This window comes from Megascapheus bottae, chromosome 10 (assembly GCF_031878675.1).
Source record: "Megascapheus bottae isolate mThoBot1 chromosome 10, mThoBot2.hap1, whole genome shotgun sequence".
Lineage (NCBI taxonomy): Eukaryota > Metazoa > Chordata > Mammalia > Rodentia > Geomyidae > Megascapheus > Megascapheus bottae.
The window spans coordinates 26137932-26152105 of NC_143518.1; the positions used below are offsets into that span (position 1 = coordinate 26137932).

Here is a 14174-nt window from a genome sequence, read left to right on the forward strand (position 1 = left end):
CATGAAGACCCAGGTTCGATTCCTCGGTACCACATACATGGAAAAAAAGCCGGAAGTGGTGCTGAGGCTCAAGTGGTAGAGCTCTAGTCTTGAGAAAATCCAAGGACAGTGCTCAGGCCCTGAGCTGAAGCCCAGGACTGGCAAAAAAAAAAAAAAGTGTTTACATATTTTCTGTCACAAAGCTCACTAAATTTGTAACCTCTGGTTCTTTGTCACCTGTATACAGCTGTCATGGAAAACTCTTGATGGTAAGTTTGTCAACTACAGTTTCACTCTGGCTTGTATAGATTTCACTGCATTTTTCAGTTGGCACATTTTTATTTTTTTATTTTTATTTTTTGGTTTCTGTCTTTCTCTTTGAGGAGAGCTGATGACTGTGGGACATATATTCAGAAAGTAATTTTTAGTAGCTTTATGATGCAGAGGAAAAAGAGATATGTTAGAAGAGTACAGCTACAGAGAAATTGCACTTTCTTAGAGAGAAAAGAAAATATTTTCCTAGTAAATTATAGTATAACCTGAACTTCTTACACTTTTTGTTGGGAGAGTATCCTCAGAAAAATTTGAAACCAAGCTGACTTTAAGAGGGACTAACCTGTGTTGAGTGGAGATGTCCCATCAGAACCACCTACAGCATATAAGAACCCTCCCAAAACAGCCACAGCCACGCCTAGTCTCCTAGTGCTCATAGAGGCCACCCGAGTCCACTTGTTCTCCTTTGGATCATACCTGCAATGAGACACCACATTCTTATTAACTCAAGTTATTTCCATAAAGTAGAAATCACATACTTTCCATAATTTAAAAACAGGTGGTATGCAGGTGCACACATACACACACCTCTCTTCAAGCTTTAAAAAAAAGGGCAGAAATCTTATTTTTTTGTGACAATCTGGAGTCCATTACATTAAATGAAATAAACCAGGTAAAACTGCATACAATCTTACTTATATGTGGAATCTTAAAAAGGTTAAGTAATAGAATGATCTCACTACTGGGCTGGCTCTCTATTGGGCAGGATTAGGGAGATGCTGCTTAAAGCATAAAGTTTCAGAAATGTTTCAGAGCTCTAATGTACAACATGATGCCCAAATGATGTTATTAACATGATATTAACAAATGTGTCTTTGAAAATGGCTATGAGTGTATAGTTTAAGTATACAAGTAGGTAAGGTAATGCAAACATTAACCATTCTACAAGGATTACATATTTCAAATATGCTGCTCAGCACAAATAAATAAATAAATATATATATTCAACTAAAAAGAAATTAAATATTTAAAAATACCTTTACTTCTCCTAGACTTTAATATCAATTAGAGACCTTTTCCTGAAAGTATTCTACCACTTTGAGATATAGTACCATTTCCAGTTTTTGAGTAGTTAATTGGAGATAAGAGTCTCTCAGGGACTTTTCTGCCAGAGCTGATTTTGAACCGAGATCCTCAGATCTCAGCCTCCTGAGTAGCTAGGATTACAAATGTGAGCCACAGGTCCCCAGCTATAACTGTTGATTTTAAAGAACTTTAACCTGGGTGCTCCCTGTAATCTCAGTACACAGGATGATGAAGTAGAAGTGTTGGGCTACAGAGTGAGACTGCAAAAATTGCTGTATGTCCTTTAAAAAAAAACATTTAAAAAATCACCTCTCAACAATGTTGAGGCAAGACACACCATCCTGGCCGCCCACAGCGTAGAGAAAGCCTCCCAGCACTGCCACACCCACACTTGTCCTGCAGGTGCTTGTAGGAGCCACATCACTACTCCACTGGTTTGTTTTGGGGTCATATCTGCAAAAACCACATCAAGACCAGAGGTTATATTCCACACTAGAAAACTGAATAGATAAATCAAAACATTTATATATATCCTTTCCCAAAAGATAGGCTAATTAATAATGAAAGTATAGAAAAATCTAATTGTGTCTAGGCGTGTGTGTGTGTGTGTGTGTGTGTGTGTGTGTGTGTGTATTCTTTTTCTAGTGCTGGGGATTGAACCCAGGGCCACACATATGCTAGGCAAAGCACTCTCACTGAGCCACATGCCAGATCCTCTTCTTCCTCCTCTTTTTCTTTTTTGCACTTGTTTAACTTGTTTGCTTTGCTGGCACTCTACTAATTTCTCCTGATGGCTAGAATTATACAGGCATGCACTGGTATAGTGCATTAGTCACTTTCATCTCCAGCCTAACCTTTTGCTGGTTCACTGAAGACAGTTTAATAAACTTCTCTGCCTGGGCTAGCTTATAGCTTCCATCCTCCAGATCTCAGATTCTTGAGAAAATAGAATGAGAATTGTGAGCTACTGGCCCTTGGCTCCCAACTCCTCACTCTTATTTTTTGAAATTCAGTTTTATTTAAACAATTTATATATGAACACACTGCCTTATGTTTATCTATATATATTCTTTATAGGCAAGCATCTTCTCTTAACATAATGATATTACATGGTAAGTGTTTTCTCAATGTACTTTTAGGGTTCAGTTATGTTAATATAGCTTGAGACTCTTTGTTTTTTTCATATATTTTTTATTGTAATTAATAGAAGGATTACATTAAATTTACCAGATAGAAAGTGCATTACTTCACATACATTGATACCCTTTCACTTGTCTTGGTCCCCCTTTCCCTTCCCCAACCCCCGCCCCTCATCTTGTTTTCCCCCGTTATCTATCCTATTTCAAATAACCAAATATGCATATATACAATATATCAGATAACAAGGTGAAATACTGTAACAATATGAGGTAAGCAAGGGACAGCAAAAGAGATGAGAGATAACATAGTATATTAAGGACAACAATCACTCATTATATGGCTTTTGTTTCTATATCCTGAAGGTCCTTTCATTTAGCGTCATACTATATGGCCTTATGTATCTAGGTTTTGTTCTATTGCAGATCTCTGCTAGTAGAGCCCAAGGTTTCTACTGATTATGACAAATGAGGGAAACCATTGAGCCTATGTTCCTCTGAGTCTGGCTTACTTCACTTAATATGATTTTTTTCTAAGTCTTTCCATTTCCTTACAAATGGGATGATGTCATTCTTTCTGTCAGCAGCTTAGAATTCCATTGTGTATAAATACCACACCTTGTTGATCTACTCATCAACTGAGGGGCATCTGGGTTGGTTCCATATCTTTGCTATGGTAAATAGTGCTGCAATGAACACCGTTGTTCTAGTGGATTTAGTATGTCCTTGTTTCTGGATGATGGGGTAAATGCCTAGTAGTGGAATTGCTGGGTCATAGGGGAGCTCTATGTTTAGTCTTTTGAGGAACTGCCATACTGCTTTCCATAGTGGCTGAACGAGTTTGCATTCCCACCAACAGAGTAGTAGTGATCCCTCCTGGCCAAATCCCCACCAGCATCTGTTGTTATTAGATTTTTTGATCCTGGCCATTCTAACTGGGGTGAGGTAGAATCTTAAGAGTTGTTTTGATTTGCATTTCTTTTATGGCCAGAGATGTTGAGCATTTCTTCATGTGTCTATAGGCTATTTTTATCTCTTCTTCAGAGATGACTCTCTTTAAGTCTTTGGCCCATCCTTTAATGGGATGGTTGTTTCTTTGGAGATTAGTTTTTGAGTGATTCAATTTTTTGAGCTGTTGATATATTTTTAGATATGAGGCCTTTATTGTATGGTTGGTGAAGATCTTCTACCACTCTGTTGGCTTTCTAGTTAGTTTGCTAGCCATGTCTTTTGCCATACACAAGCTCTGCAGTTTAATGCAGTCCCACTTATCCAGTCTTTCTGTGATTTGTTGTGTTTCTGGGTCCTTATTAAGAAAATTTCAACTTGTGACAAGGAGACCTAGTGTATCTCCTATTCCTTCTTGTAAAGTTTTCAGTGTGTCAGCTTTTACCTCCAGGTCTTTGATCCATTTGGAGTTAATTCTAGTGCAGGGTGAAAAAGAAGGATTCAACTTTAGTTTTCTGCAGGTGCTTAACCAGTTCTGCCAGCACCACTTGTTGAAGAGGCTATCTTTCTTCCATTCTATTTTTTTGGCTCCCTTATCAAAGATTAGTGGCCATAGGTCTTGGGTTAATATCTGGGTCCTCAGTTCTATTCCATTGGTCTTCAGGCCTGTTCTTGTGCCAGTACCAAGCTGTTTTGGTCACTGTAGCTCTGTAACAGAGTCTAAAATTTGGTATTGAAAGTTCTCCTGCTCTGTTCTTTCTGCTAAGAAGTGTTTTTGCTATACGGGGTCTTTTATTATTCTATATGAAATTTTGGATTGCCTCTTCTATTTCTTTAAAGAATGACATTGGGATCTTGATGGATATTGCATTGAATTTGTAGATAGCCCTTGGCAAGATTGCCATTTTCATGACGTTAATTCTACCAATCCAGGAGCATGGGAGGTTTTTCCATTTCCTCAGTTCTGCTTTAATTTCCTTTTTCAGGATTTTAAAGTTTTCATCAAAAAGGTCCTTTACATTCTTAGTTAATTCCTAGGTACTTTGTTTCTTTGAGGCTACTGCAAAAGGAGTTGCTTTCCTACTGTTGCCTCGTTCCTCTCATTGTTGGCACAGAGGAAGGAAGATGATTTTTTTTCTTTTTTTTTCCTATGTATGTGGTACCGAGGAATCGAACCCGGGTCTTAGTGCATGGTAGGCAAGCACTCTACCACTAGGCCAAACTGCTGGCCCCAGGAAGTTGATTTTTGAGGGTTAATTTTATACCCTGCTACCTTTCCAAAGTTTTGAATCAGCTCAAGCAGCGTGGGAGTGGAGTCTATAGGGTTCTTTAAATACAGAATCATGTCATCTGCAAAGAGGGAAAGTTTCACTTCCTCTTTCCCTGTTTGGCTCCCCTTTATGCTTGCTTCTTACCTTACTGCTCTGGGTAGGAATTCTAATACTATGTTAAAGAGGAGTGGAGAGAGTGGGCATCCTTGCCTCGTTTCTGATTTTAGAGGAAATGGCTTTAGCTTTTCGCCATTAAGTATAATGCTAGCTGTGGGTTTGTCATACAAGGTCTTTATTATATTGAGGAAAGTTTCATGGATTCCTAGTTTCTCCAGAGCTTTTAGCATAAAGGGGTATTAGATCTTGTGAAATGCCTTTTCTGCATCTATTGAGACAATCATGTGATTCTTGTCCTTGTTCCTGTTGTTCTGTTGAATTATATTAATTGATTTGTGTATGGTGAACCAGCTTTGTATCCCTGTGATGAATCCTGTTCGATCATAGTGTATAATTTTTTTGGTGAGTTGCTGAAAACGGTTGGCCAGTATTTTGCTGAGAAGTTTTGCATCAATGATTTTCAAAGAAATGGATGTATAGTTCTCTTTCCTCGATGAATCTCTGTCTGGTTTTGTGATGAGGGTTATGGTGGCTTCATAGAATGAGTTTGGCAAAGAGCCTTTGTTTTCAATTTTGTTGAAGAGCATGAGGAGTATTGGTGTAAGCTCTGCTTTGAAGACCTTATAGAATTCAGGTGTGAATCCATCTGGCCCTGGGCTTTTCTTGGATGGGAGGTCTCTTACTGCCATTTCTATTTCAGTGCTTGAAACAGGTCTGCTTAGTTGGATTAGGTCTTCTTGGTTGAGGCTTCAGATTCTCTTTGCTCTTTTCTACTACATGCTATATACCATATATTATTAATCATTCTTTTGCTAATAATAGTCCAAGGCTGATTATCACACTTGGGAGGGAGTGTTGCTCAGCGGTGGGTGCTTGCTTTGCATGCATAAAGCCTTCAGTTTGATCCCAAGCACCACAAAAATAAAACAAGAAACATCAAAATCCTACTAGATTGCTAATTTTGTCACTATTTCAATTTTTCTTTCGAGAATTTCATTGTTTTTTTTCCGTCGCTGTTTTATAATTTTTTTCTCACTGATTTAAAGCATGATTTACTTTTATTCTTCCTTTTCTTTCCTCTCCTCCCTCCCAGATTTTCCCTATGTAGCCCAGACTCTCATCTCAAACTCAAGATCTTTCTTCCTCAACTCCCTGATGGCTGGAATCATACAGGCATGCACTAGCATGCCCAGCAGTCATGCTCATCTTCCTTCCTTCCTTCTTTTCTTTTCCTTCCTTCCTTCCTTTTGTCAACCATGGGGTTTATACTTGGTCTGGGCACTGTCCCTGAGCTCTTCAGCTCAAGGTTACAGCTCTATCCTTGAGCCATGGCACCACTTCTAGTGGTTAATTTAAGAATCTCAGACTTTAGTGCCCAGGCTGGCTTTGAACTGAGATTCTCAGATCACAGCCTCTTGGGTGGCTAGGATTACCGGGGTGAGCCATCATGCCTGGCTACCTTTCTTATTTTCTTATTTTTTTCGCCCAGTCCTGGGGCTTGGACTCAGGGCCTGAACACTGTCCTTGGGCTTGCTTAAGACTAGAACTGTACCACTTGAGCCACAGGACCACTTCCGGCTTTTTCTGCGTATGTGGTACTGAGGAACCAAACCCAGGTCTTCATGCATGCTAGGCAAGCACTTTATCACTAAGCCGAATTCCCGGCCCACTGTTATTTTCAAATGCATCTTTAGTATAAAGTATGTGAGTGATTAGAAATGAACATTCACATAAATTTGCCTGAGTGCACTGTATTTGCATTTCCATATGTGTGTGTGTTTAACTGTTAAAGTTACAAATATTTACTAATTTCTACTGATTTAACTCATTAAAAATTTTTGGGGGGCCCTTTGTGTCCCCGCAGAGCGTAGGCGCGGGCCCTGGCGGTTCGTCTGGGGGTGGGGGTGGGGGGTCCGCGGGTCCCTTCCGCCTGGGTCTCCTCTCGGGCCCACCGGGGGTGGGGGCGGACTCGCCGCCGGGGCCGGGGACAGTTCATTTAAAGACCCCAGGCTCCCCCACGCCCCCTCCACCAGGGTGCTGTTAATTTGCCAATATGAATCTTTTCAACCTGGATCGTTTTCGCTTTGAGAAAAGGAGTAAGCTTGAGGAACCTCGTGAGACCACCCTCAGCCATCCCAGCCATCCCAGCCCCCCCAGACTTCCCAGCCTGGCCCTTCTTCACCAATTTCTGTTAATGCTGAAGAGGAGAATGCTGAAGGGGAAGTTAGCAGGGCAAACACCCCCGATTCAGATATAACTGAGAAAACAGAAGATTCTAGTACTCCAGAACCTCCAGATAATGAAAGAAAAGCAAGGGCATCATATTTCAAGAGTGAAAGAGGAATACAATATATAGATTTATCCTCTGATAGTGAAGATGCTCTTTCCCCAGATTGCTCCAACAGAGTGCAGGAGAAAAAATTCAACAAAGACACAGTGACTACACTTTCAGAACCATCTGAAGATGAAGATTCCCAAGACTTGCCTACCATGGCATGAAGAAATATTTAAGAACCCTTGGAATTAGATGACATCAAAGATGCTAAGCTTCAGACCTTGAAGGAAGTTTTTCCTCAAAGAAGTGACAGTGATTTACTTTTATAGTTCTTAGTTGTTGCGGTTGTAATGATGATAAAAATGTCTCCAGAATCCATTCTATAATTAGTGGTAGATGGTCACTTTTTGTGAGGTAGCTTATGTTTGAAGGTAATTTTTAACTAGTTTATAAAATAAAGGTAAAAGTCAAAAATTACTTCTTGAGAATGTAAGCTCACTCATGGGCAGGTATTCACAGATAAGTTATGAAATAATATTAAGCTTTCCCAGCCCATGTAGTGCATGCATTGTTTTGGCTTTAGTCATTCATATGGGGCCTGTCCTTATAGGATGGTTCAGATATAGGTGCTGCTGGTCGTGTCACAGGGCCAACAATGTCCCTAAGCTTCACCAAAGATAAGGATTATTCTGCTAATAGCACCATTGGCGAGAGATAATAATGAACAAAACAAAGTAATTGTAGTTGAAATGTATAAAGCTAGATCTGTAGAAGCTATTTCACATTATAAGAATCAATAACAGTTGACAGTATAATTACATTTTAGATGAGGAATAAAGATTAGTACGAGATTATCCTTAGTTCTGACACTTGTTAGTTAATAAACTTGGAGGTATCTTTTCCTAAAAAAAAAAAAAATTTTTTTTGGGGGGGGGGGGTCATGGGGCTTGAACTCAGCTTGGGTGCTGTCCCTGAGCTTTTCAGTTCAAGGTTACCACCCTACCCTTGGGCCTGAGCTCTTCAGCTCAAGGCTACTGGCCTACCCTTGAGCCAAGCTCCAGTTCCCCATTTTCTAGAGCTTAACTGGAGATAAGAGTCTCTTCTGTGCCTGGGCTGGATTTGAGCCTTGATCCTCAGATCTCAGCCTCCTGAGTGGCTAGGATTACATGCATGAGCCACTGTACCCATTCATCAATTTTTTTTTTTTTTGCCAGTTCTGGGCTTGAGCTCAGGGCCTGAGCACTGTCCTTGGACTTTCTCAAGGCTAGAGCTCTACCACTTGACCCTCAGCACCACTTCCAACTTTTTTCTCCGTATGTGGTACCAAGGAATCGAACCCGGATCTTTGTGCATGCAAGGCAAGCACTTTAACCACTAGGCCAAACTCCCAGCCCCGCCATCAATTTATTTTTAAGTGTTGTTTTTTTCTCTATATCCTGCCTACTTCAGTAGAATTGATTCCTGTTTTGTTTAGTATACCATCTATGTACCTGGAATTTGATATGCTGCAAGTTTCAAAGGTGTGTTATGGAAATACCAAGAATCACTGTAAATTACCATAGCTTAATGAAAAAAATATGAGAAGAAACTACTTCAGTCACTGTAGATTTTCACTGCATTGAGTCCTATGGAAGGTGAGATTTCAACAATTATACCACATTGTGATCAATACGTGAAGCATATTCAAAATAATTATGAAAGAGCAGAGGGATGAGTAACTCATCTGTACAGTCACAGAAGACTAATGTGGGAAGGAACTGTTTGAATCTTGAAGGATTTGTAAGCTTTAGAGAACAACCTGCATACATGTAGAGAAAAAGGAGAGAAAAAGGTTACGAAAGAGAACACATCCAAAGATCTGCAAGCAAGTTGTATCTACAGTGGTATGGTCAGTAAATGGTTTTGTTCAATGAGAGAAAGACTAGAAAAATAAGAAGAGATAAATTCATAAAGGACTTGAGGTCATGTTAATGGTCTAGGCTGCCAACTGGTGTCACAGCAATAAATCACATACGTTTCCTAAATCACATCTTAAATGAAATTAGTGTGGAAAAAATTAATATGGAAAAACTTTATAAACTTTGCTCACCTTTCAACACTATTGAGATAAGACGATCCATCGTGGCCTCCTACTGCATATAATAAGTCATCAAGAACACTGACCCCAACTCCACATCGCCTTTTGCTCATTGAAGCTACCATTCGCCATTCATTGGTCTGTGGATCATACCGCTCAACACTGGAAATGGCATCTCCACTACACCAACCACCAACTAGAAAGTAATAGAAATGATAAGAGAAAACCTGTCCTAAAGCACATCACTGGCTGCTAACCTCATTGAGATCTAATGCTGGGACTTACCAAATGTCCACAAGCAAATTATAAGTTACAGTCACCAGAACAAGGAATGGACACAAACCAGTATTTTGAACTTATAGTTTCTATCTCTGTGAGGAAATATATTCCTTTTGCTTAAACTACCTAACCTAGGATATTTTGTTATAGCAGTCTGAAAAGACTAATATGGTAATATGCTGAATGACAAGTTTCAAATGGAGCTCCATTAAGCTTTTTTGGAATGATCACTGAAAAAAAAGGGTAATGGTAGATGTGCTAAATTTTTCTTTCAAATAATATCTAGATTGTAGAGCTGAAAAAATGAAGTACAAGGGCATATAACTTCAAAACATATAAAAACTAGTTTTTAGGGGTTAAATTCCTGAACTAGACTAAAAGGACAATATTATGAACCATCTTGTTAATGGATCTAAAAGTTCACTTTATTTTAAATTAACATAATATACTTTATTTTATTATAGTTTCATTTAAGATATAATATTTCAGCTAAATCACAGCACATTTTATGTATAGTAATTTGCTCAAATTTCACTTCCATAACTGAATGTATATACAGAAGTCCAGGGAAAGCATCTAAATCCTAAAACAAAATAAGGCTGGAAATGTGACCATTTTTTTTTAATTAAAGAATTTATTAACGTTAATTTTTACATCATATTTTAAATGACAAGTTTAACAAACAAGTGTTCAAGGAGGGAATCTCTATTTACAATCACTGGGACTTAGTATTTAGAACTTAATCAAAATTAGGCTGAGGGTTTGTATGTCATAAAAACATATTATGAAATAAAACACTATGTCTATAGAGTCATAGGTTTTTATGTCTATATAGTTATGTTTATATTTCCATTACCATGTCCATATACCATTTTTTAACTTTTTTTTGGGGGGGCCAGTCCTGGGCTTGAGCTCAGGCAAGCACTCTACCACTAGGCCAAACTCCCAGCTCCCCATATTTTAACTCTTTAGACCAATCAAATAGTCTAATCATTATGTCACTGGCTCAATTTACAATAACGGTCATTAAAACCAGCATCTATTAGATTATATGGCTCTAGATCAAGTAAATACTTCCTATGTGGTATTCTTCAATACCAAAGGAATCTCTAGGGAATCAATTGAAATATTTTCTGTGCATCAGGGAAGCAAGAAAAGTTTTGTTCAGTTCCACTGCCTCATGAGTTTTTGTGTGTGTGCATTAGGATTCCCAAGGCAGTAGTAAGATGACTAAGCGGATACAGGCTCTGAGATTGTATTTAGAGCAGGACCTTTAAGGAGAAAACTAATGTTAAATGATGTTGTAAGGATAGTATCCTTTTGTAATAGGACTGATGTCCTTGTGAGACGAAGAGACACCAGAGTACTCTCTCATTCTGCCTTTGCCCATAGACAAGCCATGTGAGGACACCCAGGAGAAAGTACCCTCTGCAAGCTGAGGAGAAAGGCCTTGCCAGAAGCTAACCCTGCCAGTAACTTCATTGTGGACTTCTAGCCTCAAAAACTATGAGAAAAATAAATTTCAATTCCTTAAGACACTAGGTTATAGGATTTTGTGATTGTAGACTAATTTGATTTTTTTTTTTTTTAATGGGTCATGGAGCTTGAACTCAGCCTGGGTACAGTCCCTAAGCTCTTCAGTTCAAGGCTACCACCCTACCTCTGGGCTGTGCATTGTCTCTGAGCTCTTCATTTCAAGTCTACCGCTCTACCCTTGAGCCAGGCCCCATTTCCTGTTTTCTAGAGGTTAACTGGGGATTAGAGACTCAGGTCCTTTTGTGTCGGGCTGGCTTTGAACCTTGATCCTCAGATCTCAGCCTCCTCAGTAAGGATTACAGGTATAAGCCACCTGCCCAGCTCCAATTTGAATTTATACTGTACTTTTATCAGGTTGTCTTGGGTTCAACTGAAGTTGTCAAGTCTAGGAAAGAGTATAGTTGTTTCAGATGATTTTTGGTCACTTCATGCAATTATGAAGTGACTAGCACTTTGCTACATAAATTAATATATATATGACTCATTTCCACAAGGCACTGCATGATATTTTTAAATGTATATAAAAGTAGAGTTTTCTCTTAGATTATACCACTGTTGAATCATTGTTAGTCAAGGTACATGTTGACTTGTTATGTATTTTTTAAATGATGGAGATATCATAGTTATCCAAATGATTTTCAAAGCATGCAGAATATATGACTTATTAATAATACATTGAGACTCAAACCTGCAAAGAGTACTTCTCCACATCGAATAGGTTTCCGAGGTCTCGTCCGAGGTCCTTGCATTAGTGGTCGTTCTTGAGGCAATAGGAGGTAGTTTTTAGCCTCATCTACCAAGTCTCTGTAGAAAAGAAATTCTATACTTATTCTAAATGTCTAAATAACATTTTCAGTAATGAAATATTTCAAACATATAGGAAGATAGTGACTACCACCTATGTAGAGACTCTCAAAATTATCTAATGCTATTGTTTCTCATATTTTCTTCCAATTTTGAAAGAAATGAATGTTTAAAATGAAGTTGAAGTTCTTTTATATTTTTCATCATTTACTCCTTTCGTTTCTCCTTCAGAGACAATTGAAATCTTTAAGATGATGCAACTCAATCACAACTACCCAAGTTATTTCGGTTTTTGTGCATGTCTTCATATATAATATTTAGCATTAACTTCATGTTTTAAAACTTTAAATGTTATTATAATGTTGACCAACTTAATTTTAAGTCAAGTATTTCTATTGTTCCTATATACTGTATTACTTTCTTATCCCAGTTTTTATTTTAATTCTTCATTCACATTTCCATTTTGAGAAATACTATTGCAATAAATATGTACATGTTTCTCTGTATACTTTTTAATGAATTGGTGAATTTCTCTTTATGGAAATTTCACGTTTATGAGATGCTCTTCAACTGTTCACCAAAATTGTTGAGTAATTTGCAATGCCCTCAGTGCTGTTCAGTCTTTGAGTTTGGAAAATATACCATTGTTATTTCAATATGGCCTTCCATGGTTAGCAATAAGAAAGATCAACTTAACAATAAATAAAATTGTCAGCCAATTCCCAATATAATTTAGGTGTAGATTGGTAAAAAGGAGAAACCACAAGTCAAACCAAATCATGAATGCCAGTCAATATTAAAATTGGCATAAACATGAAAGCAATGCTACAAGTCATAATATGAATTGTGAACATCCTAGCTTCATCTCTCAGTGCAAATTTAAAGGTAAACATGCTTAGAACCAATTATAACTTACAAAAACTAAAAATTACAACTCGATTACCAGTCTACATAGTCAATCACTCCTTTCTAATGAGTATTGTTAGATTCTGCAGGATACTGGAAAAGTAAATCAGCCAAAGAACTAAATATTTGTTAAATTAATTTAAATAATAAAGAAGGTTCAAGTATTAGATTGTTAAGAATACTGTAACTCACTTATTACTATTTTACTATCTGGTACTACATGATTAATTTAATTTCAATAAGTCTATCAATTAAGGTACTTTAAGAGAGTCTGGTAATATACTTGTTAATCCAGTATCCTAAAGGACTGAACACTTTTGCTTAGCATTTTTGCTTAAGGCTGGTGTTCTTCCATTTCAGCCACACCTCTAGTTCTGGTTTTTTGTTGGTCAACTGGAGATAAGACTCTCTCAGATTTTCCTGCCCTTTCTGATTTCAAACCAGGCTTGAGTAGTAAGTTTCCAGAGTAGTTAAGATTACAGGTGTGAGCCACAAGTGCTCGGCTAGACTATTTGTGTATGTACTTACTTTACTTGATTCTCTTAGTGATTCAGTACCTAGATAGTGCAAATTCTGTTACTTTATTCTCCTTCAACAAAAAGTGTTTCCTAAACTACTCTATATTTTCATCTTTCTGGTTTCTTAAACTACAAACAGTGATTTACTCCTGCAATATCAATCCCATGTATGATCCAATTCCATTTTCATTATAAGGCTATGCTAAGGTTCCCTCACAATTTATCTATCTAAACACAAAAATAAAATCCTCCCCCAATCAAACCAATTATGAAGGTTTTTTTCTTCATTTCCCTTTCTTAAAAGCCTTTGATTACTTAATTTTTTTTTTTTTTTGCTAGTCTTGGGGACTAAACTCAGGGCGTGAGCACTGTCCCGGGCTTTCTCAGGGCTAGAGCTCTATCACTTGTGCCACAGCACTACTTCTAGCTTTTCTATGTATATGGTACTGAGGAATTGAACCCAGGTCTTTGTGCATGCTAGGCAAGCACTGTACCACTAGGCAAAACTCCCAGCCCCTACTAGCTAATTTTTAAGTCAGTCAAGAAAGAATATGATAAAGTCAACAAAAAAAGTTAATAGTAACAGCATATATGCTAGTACCTGCCTTAAAGGGCTATTACACTCTATGGAATATATAATGGCCCAAAGAAGTTGAAGTATGTTCCTAGGTCATACAACTTGTGAACTATCCTATATGACAACCACTACAATCTGATTTATGCTTAATGGAGGATATCCACATGTTCTTTCACATATAATTCATATAGTTTTCCCTTCTGCTCTGGCAAACATTTAGGGGAATTGCCATTTATATATGTTTTCTAATTTTAAAGACTAATGTGTAACCTTTTATTGTGTCTCCTATTAAGGCTTAAGATTAAAGAAGAAATATAATGAATCTATATGCCCTACCTCTGTTCTAGAAACAGTGATAATTCCAAATTTCTTTGATCACCAAAGGAGGAGCA

At 37.8% G+C, this 14174-nt stretch overlaps 1 protein-coding gene across 3 annotated transcripts in view; it reads right to left on the minus strand.

Moving 5' to 3' along the window:
- Klhl20 (kelch like family member 20) overlaps positions 1–14174 on the minus strand; it is a 32692-nt gene that overhangs the window by 5376 nt on the left and 13142 nt on the right. For all 3 annotated transcript variants that reach the window (XM_090340409.1, XM_090340410.1, XM_090340411.1), the window contains 4 exons: positions 11666–11781; positions 9175–9358; positions 1648–1791; positions 596–729 (listed from right to left, as the gene is read on the minus strand). In XM_090340409.1, the coding sequence (XP_090196535.1) occupies positions 596–729; positions 1648–1791; positions 9175–9358; positions 11666–11781 (578 nt within the window). The remainder of the gene's footprint in view (positions 1–595; positions 730–1647; positions 1792–9174; positions 9359–11665; positions 11782–14174) is intronic.